This window comes from Orcinus orca, chromosome 12, assembly GCF_937001465.1.
Source record: "Orcinus orca chromosome 12, mOrcOrc1.1, whole genome shotgun sequence".
Lineage (NCBI taxonomy): Eukaryota > Metazoa > Chordata > Mammalia > Artiodactyla > Delphinidae > Orcinus > Orcinus orca.
Window position 1 is genome coordinate 19,978,710 of NC_064570.1, and position 18,919 is coordinate 19,997,628.

At 37.7% G+C, this 18,919-nt stretch overlaps 1 protein-coding gene across 10 annotated transcripts in view; it reads right to left on the bottom strand.

Annotated features, from left to right (window-relative positions):
• UTRN (utrophin) overlaps positions 1-18,919 on the bottom strand; it is a 1,623,662-nt gene that overhangs the window by 1,272,312 nt on the left and 332,431 nt on the right. For 9 of the 10 annotated variants that reach the window (XR_007470554.1, XM_049695369.1, XM_049695368.1 and 6 more), the window contains one exon: positions 8,205-8,377. Coding sequence is in view for 9 of the 10 variants with exons in the window: in XM_049695369.1 (XP_049551326.1) it covers positions 8,205-8,377 (173 nt within the window). In the remaining variant the exon portion in view is untranslated. Of the gene's footprint in view, positions 1-8,204; positions 8,378-18,625; positions 18,692-18,919 lie in introns of those variants that run through there. The other variant, XM_049695371.1, reaches the window with a different exon arrangement.

An 18,919-nucleotide genomic window follows, 5' to 3' on the forward strand; every position in this document is an offset into this window, starting at 1 on the left:
GAGTTATAGTGAAAGAAAATACCTTCATTAGTGCAAGAATAACCAGTAACATTAGAAGGGGATTATTTCTGCTCCCAGAAGAGGAATTAAGACTGACTAGGAGAAAAAAGTAGAGTCCTCAGAATTCAGTCTGTTCTGAAAAGAACACCAAAGCTGTGCTTCCAATATTGTAGCCACCAGCAATATGTGCCTATTTCAATTTAAAGCTTCAGTTAACTAAAACAAGTAAAATAGGAAATTCAGTTCACCAGTTGCACTAGCCACATTTCAACTGCTCAACATGCCACATATGGCTAGTGGTTACTGTACCGAACAGTGCAGATACAGAACATTTCCATCATTGTAGAAAGTTCTACCGAAAAGCACTGAGCCAGAGGAAAACAAGAAGGAAAGCTGCAGAATTTTCCTCTATGAGATCTGAGAAAAAAAATTTTAGAAGTTCTACAATATGGTTAGCAAAATCAACTACCTAAAGTTAAAAGTGGTGTCGATGACATTGTAAAAGTGTGATAACGTTAGATGTAATGATGATGTTAAAGGTTAATCTCCTCTAAGGGCCTCTAAAAAGGTGCTCTGAATCTTTAAGAGGCTCATGAAAGAAAGGGAAGATAGAATTTTATCTTTGAACCCTGTTTTCATTAGATTTGAGAATTTCACTGGCCTTTGAAACCGTAAGTTAATAAGGATCCATATTAAACAAACATTAAGCTGATAAGTAGATATTTAATTAACATAATCCTAAATTATACAAATTTAACATATAAGTTTAAGCCATGGCCTTCACATTACTGAATTTATTAGTAATTTCCAATTCACATTTTTCCAGGGAGTAAAAAACATTGTTAAAAGTTCCTAAGAGCCTATCTTCTAGCTCAGGTTTCAAATCACTATCTTTGCTTATATCGATCTAAGTGGAATACAGACTTGTATGTATTGTTTTTTGATTGCAAAAGGAATAGTTGGTAAATTAGATTTCCGTATTTTAGAAGTGTGATCAAAGTTATCCAAAAAGGGACTTCCCTGGTGGTCCAGCAGTAAAGAATCGGCCTTCCAATGCAGGGGACACAGGTTCGATCCCTGGTCAGGGAACTGGGATCCCACATGCCGCAGGGCAACTAAGCCCGTGCGCCACAGCTACTGAGCTCACGCACCTTAACGAGACAGCCTGTGTGCTCTGGAACCCTTGCGCCACAACTACAGAGCCTGCACGCCACAACTAGAGAGAAGCCCACGTGCCACAGTGAAAGATCCCACAAGCCTCAACGAAAATCCTGCGTGCTGCAACTAAGACCCAACACACCCCAAAATATAGATAAATAAAAAATAAAGAAGTTAACCGAAAAGACTGGAAAATAGTACTTAAGATATTAACCCCAGGCTCTGAGTAACATGTAATTCCGTAGTTCCAATGATCACGCCGTGGTCAATGGAGGTAACGTCAAGCATTTCACGTAGACACAGTGAATGTTCAATAAATATTAGCTGTTATTATGATCTTTGACAGATAGTCTCTTTTCTAAAAATGATGATAAATTGCAGCGAATATTCCCGGCCATGACAATACTGATTTTGGCACAATGAAAGCACAATTTGAAACACAGAATGCACAGAAAGGACAGCTATCTGATGGCCTTATTCTCAGAAAAGAATGAAGCAAGGCTGCATGCAGAGACGGAGATTTTGAGAGGTTTTGGGAGCCAATGAGGAATCGAAATCTTTAAAAATTAGGGATAGTGGTGATTATGATAGAAAATCATTCAGAATTGCAATAGCAATTCTAAGTAGAAACTGTCAAGTCTCAGTTGAAGAAATGTTATCATTTTTCACTTTCCAGTGCAACACTAGGAAGCCCAGAATTTAGATCAGGGGATAGGGAGGGTATGATTATCAGAGCATCAGCGATTGGAAAAGCAGACAGGAATTTCAAGGGGGAGAGGAATTTCAAGGTCCTGACATTACTGAAATGGTTTATAATGAAATCCAAGCTGGGTAGATGGGGTTGATGAAGTCTGAAAAGTGGAAGGGTTTAAGCAACTAAAGATAAGGAGAAAGGTGTGTAGGTTCGGGAAGATGAAGGAAAAATAAAAAGAAAGCTAGGAATTCCTCAGTTGAAAATATTAGAGGATGTGCATTTTTAAACAATCTAGTTAGAATATTGTAGACAAATTATATATACAGAATAAAACTGCAAAGTTAGGGGATAGTATATAGGTGGTCCTGGTACATATGAAGCTAATGAAAGAAGGTCCTCTTCATAAAATACATAACTTTACTGTGAAGGAGAGTTGTTTTACTGATGATGTTCTAAACAATCCTGATTTGCTAAAACAGAGGGCTCTTCTCCAACTAACATGGCAAAATCAATGGCACTCAGATGTGCATGGCCAGGTGGGATGTAAAAAAATAAAATGTGTGCTCTGAAAACAATTTGCCCCTGGTCTCCTGAGATTGCTCATCCCAGAGATGCCAAGATAACATGGGATGTCAACTAAGTCCTAGGCCTGGGCAGATCTATGGGGCTTAGAAACAAAATAGGGATAAAAGCATTTAGAGATAAAGTAAGAAGAAACTGAGAAGTCAAAATATACAGAGTTATCAGTAGAAATGTCGACACCAAGGATGATAAGTGAGGAAAAGATGCAGAGTAAAAAGGAAGTCAGAAGCTCAAATCAATGAGTAAAGTAGAAGAGTGTCCTATACATCAGGAGGAAGCAGGAATAAGATGATGAGAGGGTAAAATAATAGATGTATCCACTTCTAACGACAAGCTGTTGAGAGATGGAGAAGCAATGCTTAAGAAATAGCAGTGAGGCTGCCAACTTTCCCTCTTATCCCTGTGCGCAGGGCTGCTGTTCAGCCAGTGTCTGCTGGCGCCATACTGGGAGTTTATGGCTAGCATTCTACTTGGTGTCCATAGTAGTTGTTAAATATTCAGAATGTTCCTGTTGACTGCCAGGTGAGGAAAATGGGAAAACTGAACTCTATTAAAGAGTGTTTCAAGTAAAGCAGGCAATTAAGGGGACAGTCAACTTTCAATTATAGAGAAGAGTGATGGGAGAGTTTAAACAAATATTAAAGACATAGGAGAATTTGTTCACAATAGAAGCCAGTGCAAGTGTAGACTATACTTTAAAGGAATGAGAGGAAAGAACAGAGGAACAGGAATTCATAGTGCACTCAGCAAGCAACATTTTCAGTAAGGACTGAAGGAGGCAGCTGGCTGTGGGGGAAGCTACTTCACGTTTTTGTTAATGAGAACACCTCCACACCCCAGCTCCTTGGGAAGGGGTTTTCTCACTAAGTACATTCCTGGCCTCTTCTCCACCCTTTCACTCTCTCTGTCCCTGTAGAGGTAGAGTGAGGAATCTGATTTGTAGATTTGGGGAATAACTTGATCTACTTAGCTCAGCTCACTCTTGCCTTTTGAGAACAAGTCTGCAGAGACTGAGTTCTTTTCTACTCTTCCATGCAGGGTTTCCCACATGGGAGGCCACATTGTCCAGTGACTGCTGGGAATTCTGCCTACTTCTGGAGTCCGGTTAACAGCCCCATTTAGCTCTCACTCTAAGCACCTCCTCCAGCCTAGCCTCTGTCAGTAATTAACATGACACTGTTGTTCTCACTTGTCCTTACTTTTGTTTCCTATTTCTTCTGAATCCAGCCAAGAAAGAGGGATGCTACTTGTTGGGGACCTTCTCAGAAATTCCCAATATTAGTGACTAAGAAACAAGACGGGGTAGGGAGAATTTCTATGTCTTCTGAACTAATTAGTTCCAAACATAATGGTAATCAATGAGAGTAATAATAATAGTTAACAATTATTTAGTGCTTACCATGTGCCACTGTTTTAGGTACTTTATAAAGGCTAATTAAATCAACTATTCATGATGACTCTATGAGGAAGTTACTCCTATTATCCCTATTTTGCACAGGAGGAAATACATATTGGCCAAGTAACCTCCCCGCAGTGTCACAGCTGCCAAGGAACAAAACTAGTGCTTAAACTTACTAGGCAGTCTAGCTCCAGAGTATTAAATGCATCTTGTACCACTTCTCTCTGAGGTGTGCTTACTATATGAGGGCCCATTACTAAGAATAATAAACTGTTTTATCATTTTTTTAATTGCGATATGATTGACATATAACATCAGTGTCAGGTGTACAACATAGTGATTCAATATTTTTATTGATTACACTCCATACAGTTATTATAAAATACTGACTATATTCCCTGTTCTGTACATTGCATCCTTGAAACTTATTTGTTTTATACCTTAATTCCCTTCACCTATGTTGCCCCTCCCCCACTCCCCTCTGGTAACCGCTAGTTTGTTCTCTGTATCTGTAAGTCTGTTTCTGTTTTGTTATATTTGTTCAATTGTTTAATTTTCTAGATTCCACATGTAAGTGAAAACATACAGTATTTGTCTTTGTCTTACTTATTTCAGTAAGTATAATACCCTCCAGGTCCATCCATGCTGTCACAAATGGTAAAATGTCATTCTTTTTTTTATGGCTAATATTCCATTATATATATATATATATATATATGTATATACACACACACACACATATATACAAACACATATATATACATATATATGCATATATATAAATATTCCATTGTGTGTGTGTGTGTGTGTGTGTGTGTGTATATATATATATATATAAAATCTTCTTTATGCATTCAACTGTTGATGAGCAGTTGCAAACTGTTTCCATGTCATGGCTATTGTAAATAATGGTGCTATGAACAATGGGGTGCATATATCTTTTCAAAGCAGTGTTTTCATTTTCTTTGTCTCAATACCCAAAGCGACTGTAATCAAAATAGTATGGTACTGGCACAGAAACAGAAGCACAGATCAATGGAACAGAATAGACAGCCCAGAAATAAGCCCATGCACATATGGTCAATTAAATCTACAACAAAAGAGGGAAGACTACACAATGGGGAAAAGACAGTCTCTTCAATAAGTAGTGTTGGGAAAACTGGACAGCTACAAGTGAAAAAATGAAACTAGACCATTTTCTCACACCGTATACAAAAATAAACTCAAAATGGATTAAAGACTTAAATGTAAGACCTGAAAACATAAAACTCCTAGAAGAAAACATCTATGCAGTACACTCTTTGTTGGTCTTAGCAATATATATATATATATATATATATATATTTTGCATTTGTCTCCTTAGGCAAAGGCACAAAAGCAAAAATAAAGGAATGGGATCTAATCAAACTAAAAAATTTTTGCACAGAGAAGGAAACCATCAACAAAATGGAAAGGTAATCTACCGAATGGGAAAAGATATTTGCCTATGATATGTCCCATAAGGGGTTAATACCCCAAATATATAAAGAACTCACACAACTCAATACAAAAACAATCTGATTTAAAAATGGGCAGAGAACCTGATAGGCATTTTTCGAAAGAAGACATACAGATGTCCAACAGACACATGGAAATATGTTCAACATAGAGGAAAATCATCAGGAAAATGCAAATCAAATCCACAATGAGATATCACCTCACAACTTTCAGAATAGCTATGGTCAAAAAGACAAGAAATAACAAGTGTTGGTGAGGACATGGAGAAAAGGGAACCCTTGTGCACTGTTGGTGGGAATGTAAAATGGTGCAGCGACTATGGAAAACAGTTTAACGGTACCTCAAAAAATTAAAAATAGAACTATCATACGATCCAGCAATTCCACTCTTGGGTATTTCTCTGAAAGGGTCTCTTCACAGCTCTCCTTGTCTTTAGAACTTTTCTCATCTAATAATGCACTCTCCATAATTGTGTGGGAGGGATATTTCCAAAGCTTAAGTCTAACCATGCCACCTAAAACTTTTCAAATTCCATTACCAGTGGAATGGAGCATGGTACACACAGGTGTTCCATGATTTGTGTCTTACCTCCCTCCTCACCTTTTTCTCTAGTCACAGTCTTTCCCCTCTACATCATCAGCAAATTCTATTCTCAGTCAGACTGAACTTCTTAACTGCTCCATGAAAACACAGTGTTATTTCTGGTCTCCTGCTTAGATATCTTTCTCCAGTCCTCATCCAGTCCATCTGGGGAAAACTATACACCTTTCAAGGCTCAGCTTAGTTATCATCTCTTTCATGAAGCCTTTGATGATCATCTGAAGTGAAAGTTACCACTTCCTCCTTTGGACCCATCTTAGCCTGAAGAGAACTGTGAACCCCCTAGGGGTAGGGGCCATATCTTATTTATGATTCACAATGCCTTAAACCTAGAAGTAAGTTCTTATTAAATGCTTGAATCTCCAGAAATGAGTAATGAGGCTAAAAATTATTTTAATTTGTTATCACATTACTAACACATTTTACTGGAATGTATGATTTGTCTTGATCCAGAAGCCCATTGGCAAAAGCTTATTCCCCCATCTTCTAAAAATAACATTATTTATTAGATAATATTCCAACTATAGCTTATGAGTTCTTTCTTTCCAGGTTAGAAAAAAAAAATGTGACTTGACAGGCTTAGGCAATAAAGGCCAGGAAAGGTCAAAGATTTTTTTTGTCTTCATTAAATTCTCCTTCCTGAAGAACTCATCCTCCAGACTCTCAAAATTCCAGCACCATGTACACAGTCTTCACCAGGGCCAGGCCTGTGGCTTTTAGCTTGTTACACTAGTTGGGTTTGTTAGAACCTCAGTGAATGTTTTCTACTATGTTAACACTTTAAATCTTTTTATCTATTTATATTTATGGGGAACAGAAAGGTGAAACCCAATGGGGTCTGGCCAATTGAAAATTCAATTTTAAGCAATCACAAGTATATTCTCTCACTATACAATACTCCCTAATTTTCCTCTCTAACTAAAAAAGAGTAGTTGCTTGATAATGTCCAACAGGATCTTTACACAGAGGTTTCCATAGTCATGCTACATTACCCCCTTCTTTACGTGTAAAAAGAAGTGCAAATATCCCTTTATGAGCCCCAGAAGAATAAAAGCCTTTCAGGATTTCTCTTCAGAAGGAAAATTTTTTTAACATTCATTCACAGTAAATAATCCGCAAAAGATTTCTGCTCTCCATGAAGTAGTCTATAAAATGCAGAAACCAGTTGAAGCAGATCCACTGAACCCCTTTATGTAAGATAAAATAAACTAGATGCTACATTAGACAGAAATTACATAGACTAAGGAACTATCAGATTACCCCATTCAATCTTCACAGCAATCATGTGGGTTAAATATTTATATTTTGATTTTGTAAATGAGAAAACCAAGGCTCAGAGAGACTAAGTGACTTGCCCAAGTCAAATTCAAGTCAAATTCAAGACCATTTGGTTTAAGGCTGTACATTTTTCAATACATCATACTGTTTCTGAACTTTAAGATTTAAGAAACTGACCTAGCTGCAAGATCCAAGTCTTTCCACCAACATTCATGTTCTTAGTCAGTTTCCACTAAACTCATATCCATTACGTATTACCCACCATCTAGTAAACATAATTCCAAAATGTTCTTAACTCCCACTAATAATAGTAATAGCTGTCACAGTAGGTCTTTTTTCAATGTCCTTTCTTAGTCAAATTCTGGTCCTCAAATTCATCCTTATTTACTTTTTACTTTCTCCAAATGGAGACATGAGTCATCAGTTATCCATTTTAGTGTCCATAAGTGATATCTAATTTCTAAAAGTACATCTTCAAATTGGACATACAAATTGCTTGACGAAGCAAAACACGTTCATTGCCAAGAGTCAGAAAGATCTAGATTCAAATCCTCGTGTGGCACTTGTTAGCTCAATATCTTGTCAAGTTCTTTATATTCATTAAGCCTCTGTCACCTCATGTTAAGAAAGGATTTTACTATTCACCTCACTAGGATTTTTTGAATACTAAATAAAGAAATGTTTGTAGAGATCCTAACACAATACTTGGTTAAGGTAAACACTCAACAACTAGCAGGTATTGGTAAAATCATTAGTATTATTAGGTTTAAAATATGATATGCAAATTTGTGACTAGTCAGGAACAGTTGACAGAGGGCACTGCACATAAATGGAGCTAAAACTGTAACTTTAAAAAAAAGTATCTTTGCATTTAAATCTTAAACTATTTCTGAAGAAGTAGCATGCTGGTAAGGCTTCCTGTTCTCTTCCTGATATACAAAAATCATGAAAATCCTCCTCCCCCATTATTTTTATTTTGATACTGACAATGCTGACCTGATACTGGCAGATTTTGCTTTTAAGTCGTTCCATCTTTGGTTCATATCATCCAGTCGATGCTGAAGCATAGTAGCCTCTTCAGAATTTCCCAAAGCTTTTACCATCTTCTGCCTGTTTCCATCAAGGCTTTTAAATATGTCACTGTGGGCATCAATTTCTGCCTGGATGTCCTGAACAGAAAAAGGCAAAGAGATAACGCAAATATTAGGTATTAGTGTCAACATTACTTGGGATTGCTATACAAACTTTGCTTTTTTCATATTCCACAAATGAGTTTTTTAAAAGCAAAATAGTTAATTTTAGCTTAAATGATAACAAATTTAAGTGTTTTCACAATTTCTACATTGAAAATAATAGTTTTTAAATCTTTAATAAGACACTGATTTCCCCCATTCTTAAAAACAGAATGTATCAATATTATAATCTAAATTTCATGTATCAGCTAGTTAGATGTTCAAATTCAATGAGAAATTTTTGAAATTTTGTACGACTGTGGCTGCCAGATCACTCAACTTTGCTTAATACCCAAATAAATCCTTTCTCCCCTTTCCACATAGGCAAAACTTCCCTCAAAATATGAAGTTTTACAGAGGTCACTAAGATATTACATAATTAAACTTTCTTTTTACATTTAGACAAACTTACTAATAGTTTGGCTTTTTAATCTAATAAAATTTATTTCTAAAATTTAAAAAAGCATTCTCATAAAAATGTTTATCCTCATTAACAAATAAAAAATAATGACAAAATAATATTTCTCCTGTTGAAAAGGAAAATATTTTGTTCACTTCTATAAAGTAAATTTGAGGGCTTCCCTGGCGGCACAGTGGTTGAGAGTCCGCCTGTCGATGCAGGGCACATGGGTTCGTGTCCGCTCTAGGAAGATCCCACATGGCGCGGAGCAGCTGGGCCCGTGAGCCATGGCTGCTGAGCCTGCGCGTCTGGAGCCTGTGCTCCGCAACGGGAGAGGTCACAACAGTGAGAGGCCCGTGTACCGCAAAAAAAAAAAAAAAAAAAAAAAGTAAATTTGAGTGTAGTTTAAGTAAAATAAGAATTATTATAAATTAATAATAAAAATTGGTTCAGACTCTGAGGAAGCATTTTGGCAATTTGTATCAAAAGCCTTAAAACTGTTGAAATTACCTATCCCACGAAGATTTATGTATAAACACATTTATCACATTGATTGTTTTTAAAATAAAAAAGTAAAAACTTTCGTAATATACATTAATGTTAGCTTATTATTAGGTTTTAAAATGGAGGATAAAAAACTATATATTGTGATGTTAATTTAATTTTTAAAGTAGGTGTTTAAATTAGCCTATGTATTTGTAAATCATTGCACACACATACATTAGAAGACTATAAGAAATAAATCAAAATAGTGCGATCTCCGTATAAGAGGATTAAAGGTGATTTTAGTTTTCTTCTTTACACTTCTCTGAGTTTCCAAGTTTCTATAAAAAACAGGGTCTCTTTTTGTAATTAAACAAATACAACAAATTTAAACTTTAAAATACAGAGGGTCTTATCAATTGTTTAGTTCTCTCCTGTTATAAGGTTGTCAACACAATTTTCTATATTAATTTGGCAATCACCTTTTCTTCATGAATAAATGGGATGTGTAGCTAACTCTAGTGTGACAGCCACTATCATCCAACAACTGAGTATGAACTTACAAACAGAAAAGCAGACACCAGAAGGGGCCATGAAGGTGTCGGGTGAGTCTCCATGGCATTAATTGGTAAGGAATATTAAGGCAACATATTGCAGAAATAAAAATTATATTTCTGGTAATGAATCAGAATTAGTAAAAGAAGAGCAAACCCAAACACTATAATTTTGTTACACTTCTCATCTTCAATTTTCCTTTATAATCATCATTCTTCTTTAGTTTCTCCAACTCTAAATGGGCAGGGTAAAAATTTAAACAGAAATTCTTCGAATACTCAGAATGCTATTATTAATTTAGAACTTACTCCTGATAAGCAATCCATGTATTCCATTAAGAACCAAGGCTTAGTGGCCAGCGTTGAAGTGACTGTTCTTCAAGTATCTACAGACCTACACAAACCACGACACATGGAAAAGCCTTGTACAACTCACTACTCCAAACAGCATGGTAAAAAGGTATCACACGAGGTTATGGGGCAGAACTGCTGTATTATAATTTCTGGGAAGATTTGTGACATCTAAGATGACATTAATAGGGTCATATTTGAGAGATGGGAGAGGTGAACACAAAGTCTGATGGACGGCTTCTACAAAATTTATGCTCTAAATTTGCAAGCCCATTGGTCTCTGGGTTATCTAACAACAAAGCCAAATCAGGTCTCCCTGCAAAGTGTAATCTGAGTACACCCAGAATTAGGGTTAACCACTGAACAAAAACTCAACATTGTTGACTCTTCTGCACTTTACTAGCACCTCCATCTCAGAGAGTACACAGCAGACACTGATGGGGAAGCAGGGAAACACAGCCAGATACCAATTCAAGGTTCTCAGGCTGGGCAACAGTAGGCATGTAAATGGCAATCTGGTTATAAATTGAACTTGCGAGGTTTCAAATAGAAATTCTCAGTAAAAAAGAAAAAGAAAAGGAAACTTCTGCTGAAAGATTCTTTGATGACATCTCCTGAACAACACAGTCCTATTCTTTAGAATAGAACTGTTTTATTTTTGTGTCCTGAGATGCATTTTAAGACCTCCAAAGACATATATCAAAAGCCCAGTTTTAAACTTCGGCTGTAAAGATGTATGATAGCCATCTTTCTCAAAAAGCTCAGTGACAGAGTAAATAAGCAAGGCCTCCCTTTGCTCTGTATTGTCAAGGAGAATTTGGCCTCTAATTTCCTGTGCAGGTTCCTAAACATCATTACCAGTGGACCACACCTAAAATCACAAGGCAACTTCAAACCACAACTTCCTGTAGCAGCCTGACGTATTTGCTTCTTTTCATATTCAAGAGACATAGAAAGACAGAAGCACATCAAGATTTATAGTTTCCTCAGTTTCACAGGAGCATTCCACAGCATGAAGAAATTTGGATACCAAAAGCACGAAGCAAATTTGCCTCTTCACTTCAGATCAGGTGATGCCTGTTCCAATCCGGCCACAATGACAGATGGAGTAAAACAGAACTGCATCACTGGCCCAGTCAATGATCGTTAAGTACTTCCATAACATTTTGGTTAAGAGCACCACCAGGGATCATTCATGTTGCAACATAAGTTTCAATATGTGGAAAACCCTTCCACACAGGAGCCTCATCAAAAATTAGGAAGAAAATCAACAACCAGAAAACGATCAAAGAAAAGGAAATCAGCATACATTGTTCTTTTAATTTAACATTTGGTGGCATATTTATTTGGCCAAATATATCAAGAGCTCCTAAAGACAGAAAATCATCTTAATATTTCTTCTGTATCCTTCACAGTCTCTGTTACACAGAGTAAGTCTAATGAAAAATAGATGTATACGGATAGACAGATACATAGATAGATACATAGATGGATGCAAAATTGCATCCATGAGTGTATGAATAAGCTCATCTTGACAGACTGGCATATTAGCCACTGTAATGCCAAGAGAAATCAGACAAATAATTAGAAGGAAATGTAGTAATCATTTTGTTTAATCTCTTCGTTCAAAAAATTTAACAGGGAGAAATTATTATTTAGAAGCCTGCACTGCAAAGCCTTGCCTGAGCTCTTTGCTGGAAATTTAGAATTACCTGCAGTTAATGAATCATGCTCCTTCATAGATCCCTGTGGAATGACGCACTGGTTTTAAAATCAAGATGCCAGCATGGAAGTCTGTCAGATCCTGACCCTGATGTAACATCAAATGCTAAAATAAATTAAAGTTCTACGAAAGAGGGTTAACTCCCATTGCACAGCTGGGAGACTTGCCTTACTAATGCTTACCTCTGTCACCTGGAAGCCTTTCTGACCATTAAATAAACATTAAAGCACAAAACGGTTATTGATAATTAGTTATGGGAATGTAATCCATCTAGAAGCACAAAGCAATGCTCTTCCAACCATTTAACATAAGGCAGTCATGTGCAAAGAGGGATCCCAGCAAAGTATTCAAGCAGCTAAACTAACATTTGAAAACAGAAGAAATACTTTAAGAATTCACTCGAAAGCCTTGCAGTGTACTTTCAAACAATGTAAGCATAATGTAGAAGGTTAAGAAAAGCTAGGGGTTAGAATAAAGAGACTACGTATTTTTCTCTAAGTAAAATACCATCAAAAGCCTAAGATGCACACTTTCAGAAGAACCTTGCAGAAGACGGCTACAAAAGCTCACAGAGGTTCACTGATCAACAATTAGTCTTTTTTTATACAACACCCACTACCCAGGTCAAAATAAACTGCACAAATAAAGCAAAACATTTATTCATTTACTTATTTAATAATTGATATTTTAATACCAGTTTTGCCCTAACTGGACATTTCTTCAATGATATAACCCATAGAGATATTATATGTAAACGCTTTGTAATGTAAATCACATACATTTTATTTCTTTATAATGTTCTATAATCAAGTAGTGGCTGCAGCTGTGTAAGCAGAAATATTTCCTTAGGGCTTCCCTGGTGGTGCAGTGGTTGAGAGTCCGCCTGCTGATGCAGGGGACACGGGTTCGTGCCCCGGTCCGGGAGGATCCCACATGCCGTGGAGCAGCTGGGCCCGTGAGCCATGGCCGCTGAGCCTGCGTGTCCGGAGCCTGTGCTCCGCAACGGGAGAGGCCACAACAGTGAGAGGCCTGCGAACCACCCCCCCAAAAAAAATTTCCTTAGATTATTATAAACAGAACTGTTTGAACCCTCCTATAAGAAACAGAGATTTAGAATAGTACCACTAAGAAGTCTTCAACAACTAAGTTGGTATTAGAATAGATTCATCCTCTTTGGGCCTTGCTGACATCATTTTGGTTTATTTTTGCACGGCATATTTACCTAACCCTACATGGCCACAGAAGTGTTTTCTCTGAAGGAATCCTGACCCCTTTTCTGAAGGTGAAGAAGTGAGGTTAGCAACAACTTCCCAACTATATCCCAAGGCTCAGGCTAAATCAACAAAGTTAACCATTAGGGGAAAAGAAATCCACTGTTCCTTTCAAAAGTGAGACCGGAATTCAGAGACAGTTTAGGATTGATTGTCAAGAGCTCAGTAGGATCACTGCCTGAGTTTCAGGTTTAGAAAATGAAGGATCATACCTTTTAAAAAATAGTTAGATATCACCTAAAAAAAATACAACCTAATAATATCCTCAAAGGTCATTACGTGCTATGTAAATATGCTTTGAGACAGTTTGTGAGACTTCTGGGACAGTGAGTGATTGCAATTAACTAATCAATTATTACAATTAACTTGCTGATGTCAACAAATTATTCAATTAATTATTTATAAATGATATTTTCTTTCAACAACTAATCTCATAAATTTTAACCACTCTATTAATAATTATGGAATCACATTTTGACAGATAAAAGAGTGGTATCACCTGGTCGACAGCAGCATTTAAAAAGTAAGAAATCGGACTTCCCTGGTGGTGCAGTGGTTAAGAATCCTCCTGCCAATGCAGGGAACACGGGTTCGAGCCCTGGTCCGGGAAGATCCCACATGCTCCAGAGTAACTAAGCCCGTGCGCCACAACTACTGATTCTGCGCTCTGGAGCCCACGAGCCACAACTACTGAGCCCGCGTGCCACAACTACTGAAGCTCACGTGCCTAGAGCCCGTGCTCTGCAACAAGAGAAGCCACTGCAATGAGAAGCCCGCGCACCGCAACGAAGAGTAGCCCCCGCTCGCCACAACTAGAGAAAGCCCGCGCACAGCAACGAGGACCCAACTCAGCCAAAAAAAAAAAACCAAAAAACAAAAAAAAAGTAAGAAATCAATGCCAGTAACGTTCTTTTCCCATTATCTGTGATTATAAATATATGTTAGACAATAGAGTAGAAAAAAAGTTAAATTACTAAGTGGAACAAATTTACAATTAACTGCACTTTCAAGATAATTTGAACAAGCCAACTTGAAATCATAAAAAATAAAGAAACAAAGTACATTTTAAATTCCAACATAGCAAACTATTCCAACATAGCATAGCTATTAAGAAAAATATTTTTCACAACAAAGTAAAATGTTCAAAATCCTTGACTCTATACCAATTGTTACTAAAACATACTAACATCCTAGTGAGTTAAAATACAGTGGCTTTCCTTCTGAGGTGCACTTTATATAAGCAGGTTTGATCTGCACATGAACATGAGTTTAAGAACAGTTATTAACAAATATTTTCAAGTTATCAAACTATTGCCCCACCCTAATTCCTAAAATCAGATTGTATAAATGAAACTGAACAAGTTTGAAAACCCAGTCAAAGGTTTTTGTATTTTACATGTTTTAAACAACAGTTCTGGGGCACCCAACTCTTCAACTTCTGACCTGTGAAAAAGCAGTTCCTATTGCCCAGAAAGCTCTCATTTTCTTCCCCAATGCACATCTCCCACATGTAAGCCTACAATCTCAGTTCCTTCCTTAATTTTAAAGTCATCTTAAGTCCCAGTTTAAATATCATTTCTCCAGGAGAAACTTCACTGCACCCAGGTTAGATTATGTCTACCTGTCGCTCTTACAGCTACCTCCTTTTGCTCAGTCACAGGCTTACAGAATACAGACTTGTTTAAGGTCTGTATCCTCCTACTAGGCTGTAAGCTCAAAGAGTGGAGGTCTACCCTGTTATCCACGCCATCCTTGAATTCAGCCCAGTGTCTGGTACATACTGTGTACTTCATAAATATTTACTAAATATTAAAGCAAGAGTAGACCTTGAAATTGGAAGTTGACTGTGTCTTTCCAGGATAAAATTTTTAAAAATTAGATATTGTAAATTGAGCAAAATATAGCTTCAAATTATAATTTTCAATATTGGTCATCCTAAAGGATGTCAATATCATAAAGGAAATTTAGCATTGAGCGGTTTCTCTCTGTGTTGTCACTATGGGAAGCATCCTTCCCAAAGGATTCACCAAGAGAGTGGTGCTACTCAGACTCCGTCTTTCTCTCTCTCTGTCTCTCTCTGTCTCTCTCTCTCTCTCTCACACACACACACACACACACACACACACACACACACACACCCTTAGAGAACTACCATTACCATTAATCATCTAGTAGCAGAACTGCATAAATTAATAAAAGGCAACAGTCACTCAAAATGTCACTAAGCTAAAATTGTCCATTATTCTATCCTCCGTGACTACTAAATAAATGGAACAGACAGTACACAGTGCAGATGGCCAAGTATACCAACATATTAACAGCCACTGAGTCCATCAGATACTTCCATTATGAAGTACTTTCAAGGAGAAAATCAATTCATTAAAATCAAGGTGGCATTAAAACCAACTCATAGGCTGCATTTCAGAAAGGCATTTTGGTGGCAGCTTTCTGTGTCAAGTCAACTGTGAGTCTGAAGTCGCTGTAGAGTCACCCTGGTCACAACTGCTCTCCCCTCATCACCTGGTCGGGTAACTAGGATCTGCTTCCTGCCTGGCACCTTTTGCCATAAGGTCATCCTCTCTTGGCGAGAAGTTCCTGTTTCAATCTCCTCTTTAAGACCACTCTGGGGAACACGTGGTTCCCTTCAATCAGGGCTTCCTGATCCTTGGTGAGCTGTCACCTTGAGGAAACAGTAGAGAATGTTTCCGGCCCCCTGGATCCCCAGGACCTCTGAGTCCCAGGTGCAATTTGCCCATCCTGCTAATGCTGGAAAACCACAACTCTAGCATCACACATGTTGGGACTAGATAACCAGATTACAGACCCCAACGATATGCCAAACATCCCTGTACGAACAGATACCCAAATATAAGTCACAAACCACTAGATTTCCTTAAAATTCAAAAACTATCAACTAGATATCCCCTTTCAATTTATCTCACAAACAAATTGCTGTCTTGAAGTTATGCTGAAGGTCTGCTGTCATCCGGAAATTTCAGTTATCTGACCAGTCTTCAACTTCTCAGATTAACATTATTGGAAGACCCACGACAATCCCAACCTTGTACTCTAGTTTTCTTAAAGCCTGAAATGGTTTCAGGAATCCAGCAAAACACCTTTTGCTCTGGGAACTTAAACATCAGCTTGAACTATTATAATTACTGATAAGAAAAGTGTTAAATCACCAAGTGTTAAATCACCGTGTGATCTGCTCTAGAAGCAGATCACTAATATTGAGGAAAAGATAAGACTAAGGAAACTGAAAATAAAGGGACTATGGGAAGACCGTTAGCTTCCAAAGGTATCATGTGGCTTTTGCATTGGAGCAGTAAGCCTTGGTCATTCCCTAGAACCGGCATTTTTGCTTTCAGAGTTGGGGGAAGGTAGTTGTATTTGAGGTGTGAGGTAGTGGTACCTTTCCATAATACAGTTTTCCTGGCAATGAATCAATGTAGCATAGGCTAAATATATGAGACAGCTTTTGTGAAAATACACAAAGGATTTTTTTTAAATTGAGTTGGAGAAAAATACATTCATGTATGACAACTTCCTACAAATGAAATATGGCAAGGAGATTAACTTTCACATTGATTTTTATAAAGGCGTCTAACACAAAAATAAACATGTATGGAGAACTTCAGACTGTGAATGGCAGCAAGACTGTTTCTCTGAATTTGCCCTTTGTCTCAAAAAAAAAAAAAAAAATCCCAAATCAAGCTTTTGACAGGACTAGGCCTGTAGGCTTCTTTTACTGTCAATTTAACTACTAAAAGAAAAAATAAGAAATATGCAGATACTAAGGTTTAGGAATTAAAGGAGGAAACTAATATGACCAGAACTGGTAACTTTGTCAAGAAAATAGCCAAAAAGCTGAGCCAGGTTACTAACCTCTGGTATCTGACCTAGGCTTTCAAGACTAATAGCAGCAATTACAATACAAAAGGCCAGCTATTGACCACAATTACGGCCTCTCAGGGGGTCTAAGTAATGAATTATTCATGTAACGTATGCCCTATATACCTTTTTAGGAAGAAACAGACAATCTATACAAACCAAGCTAACAGACCGGTCATAAAGTTTGTCACCTGCTATTACCAGCTGCCATAAAGAAAGTTTCTCTAACCTCCTCCACCCCTTCTAAACGGTGAGCAAGTTGACCAGGAACCACCCTTTACCCTCAGGAATGTAGGTGCTTAATAACATATTAAAGGGAGAGGTCAAAGTGAACCCTGTGTTACAGTCCTTACTATGACAGTTGGGGTGCGGGGAGAGAACCGGGTAGGAGGGAGCATTCAACCAGGAGAAGCGAATTCTTCTTTCTCCACCCTCTTCCCACTGCACTGTTTCTACCATCAGGAGGCAAGCAATGACTGCAATTGTTTTGGAAGAGCTTTCAAACTTTTCAAGTGACACGGTTTATGCCTTTTTCCCCGGGCAATTGTGGTGTTGTAAGAAAAAGCGCATTATTCTGTAAATGACTCAGTACAGTCTTGCTTATATTTATACTTGCAATGAACCACAGGGTATCCGTGGTGGCAGCCACAGAGTACGTCTTTAACAATAATGATAAGTGACTGATTTATGCACAGAGAGTACTTCATCCCTTTCCTTTTCTTTAAAGATGGGAAGTTGAAAGAATATAGGTGTTTGGCTTCCAAAGGCTATGGAAGGCAGAAGCCCATGAGCAGCACATGGAGGTTTTGTTTTGTTTAACTGTAAATGTAAGGTAGCCTTTGGCGGCCTAGACTCAGTCCTGGAGTGTGCCAAGAACTTTCCCATGGAAAAAAGAACTAAATGCAAAAATAATGATCCAAGCATTAAAGCTCTACAGTGCACACAAGCACTCTACATCTAAGACAGACAGAACCAGAAAGAAAGAGGAGAAGTCTGAGGTCAGATGTGCCATTGTCACTATGAGGCATCCTCTCCTGACTCTCAGAACTGAATCTTCAGAAAGGAGGCTGGGAGAGTCAGTGCTCGGCCACTGCAGGGAGATAAACCTGAGGGGTATGGAAAACAGAACCCAGGCCTGATGAAGTCAGACTTTGGCATTAAAACCCAGTGTTGTTGCTGGTTGTTTTTATGTTTTTTGTTTTTTTCCAAAATAACTTTCAATTAAATTACCAGCCGGGTTGAGTACAAAGGATCTCTTCTGATGTGAAATTCTAAAACTGACAGGCATCATGAGAAGCCCTCCTGACCAAAGGAAAGATTGCTAACTTGATCTTTAGTTGAAACAAAATTTTTTTAAGAGGATATCAAATCAAATGCCTTAGAAGTTATATTAAATAATCAGAATCAATAGACTATCTGCCATCTAAATGCATAGTAAAAAAAAAAAAAAAAAAGACAAGAAAAGGAAGAAAGAAAAAAGTACATTGATGAAGTCTGCTTTCTGCATACCTTTTCAAATTTTGTCAGCAATTCCCGTAAGCTGAAGTTCAGACCAATCATCGTCCAGTAGCCCTTGAAGCCTACATCTTTCCGGCAAACTTCCTTCAGACAACAGCGTTTAACTTCTAAAAACCGTATCTTTTCTGGCTATACTTTAAAATCCTTTGTAAAATCCTTTACAAGCCTTGCCCTTGAGCTATGGTCCATGAGCAGCAGCAGCTTGTGCTGGGACATTTTAGCCACCCCACCGTGGGTCCAGGATTTCATGGACTTCAGAGTTCGCAAGGAATAGACCTGCTTGTA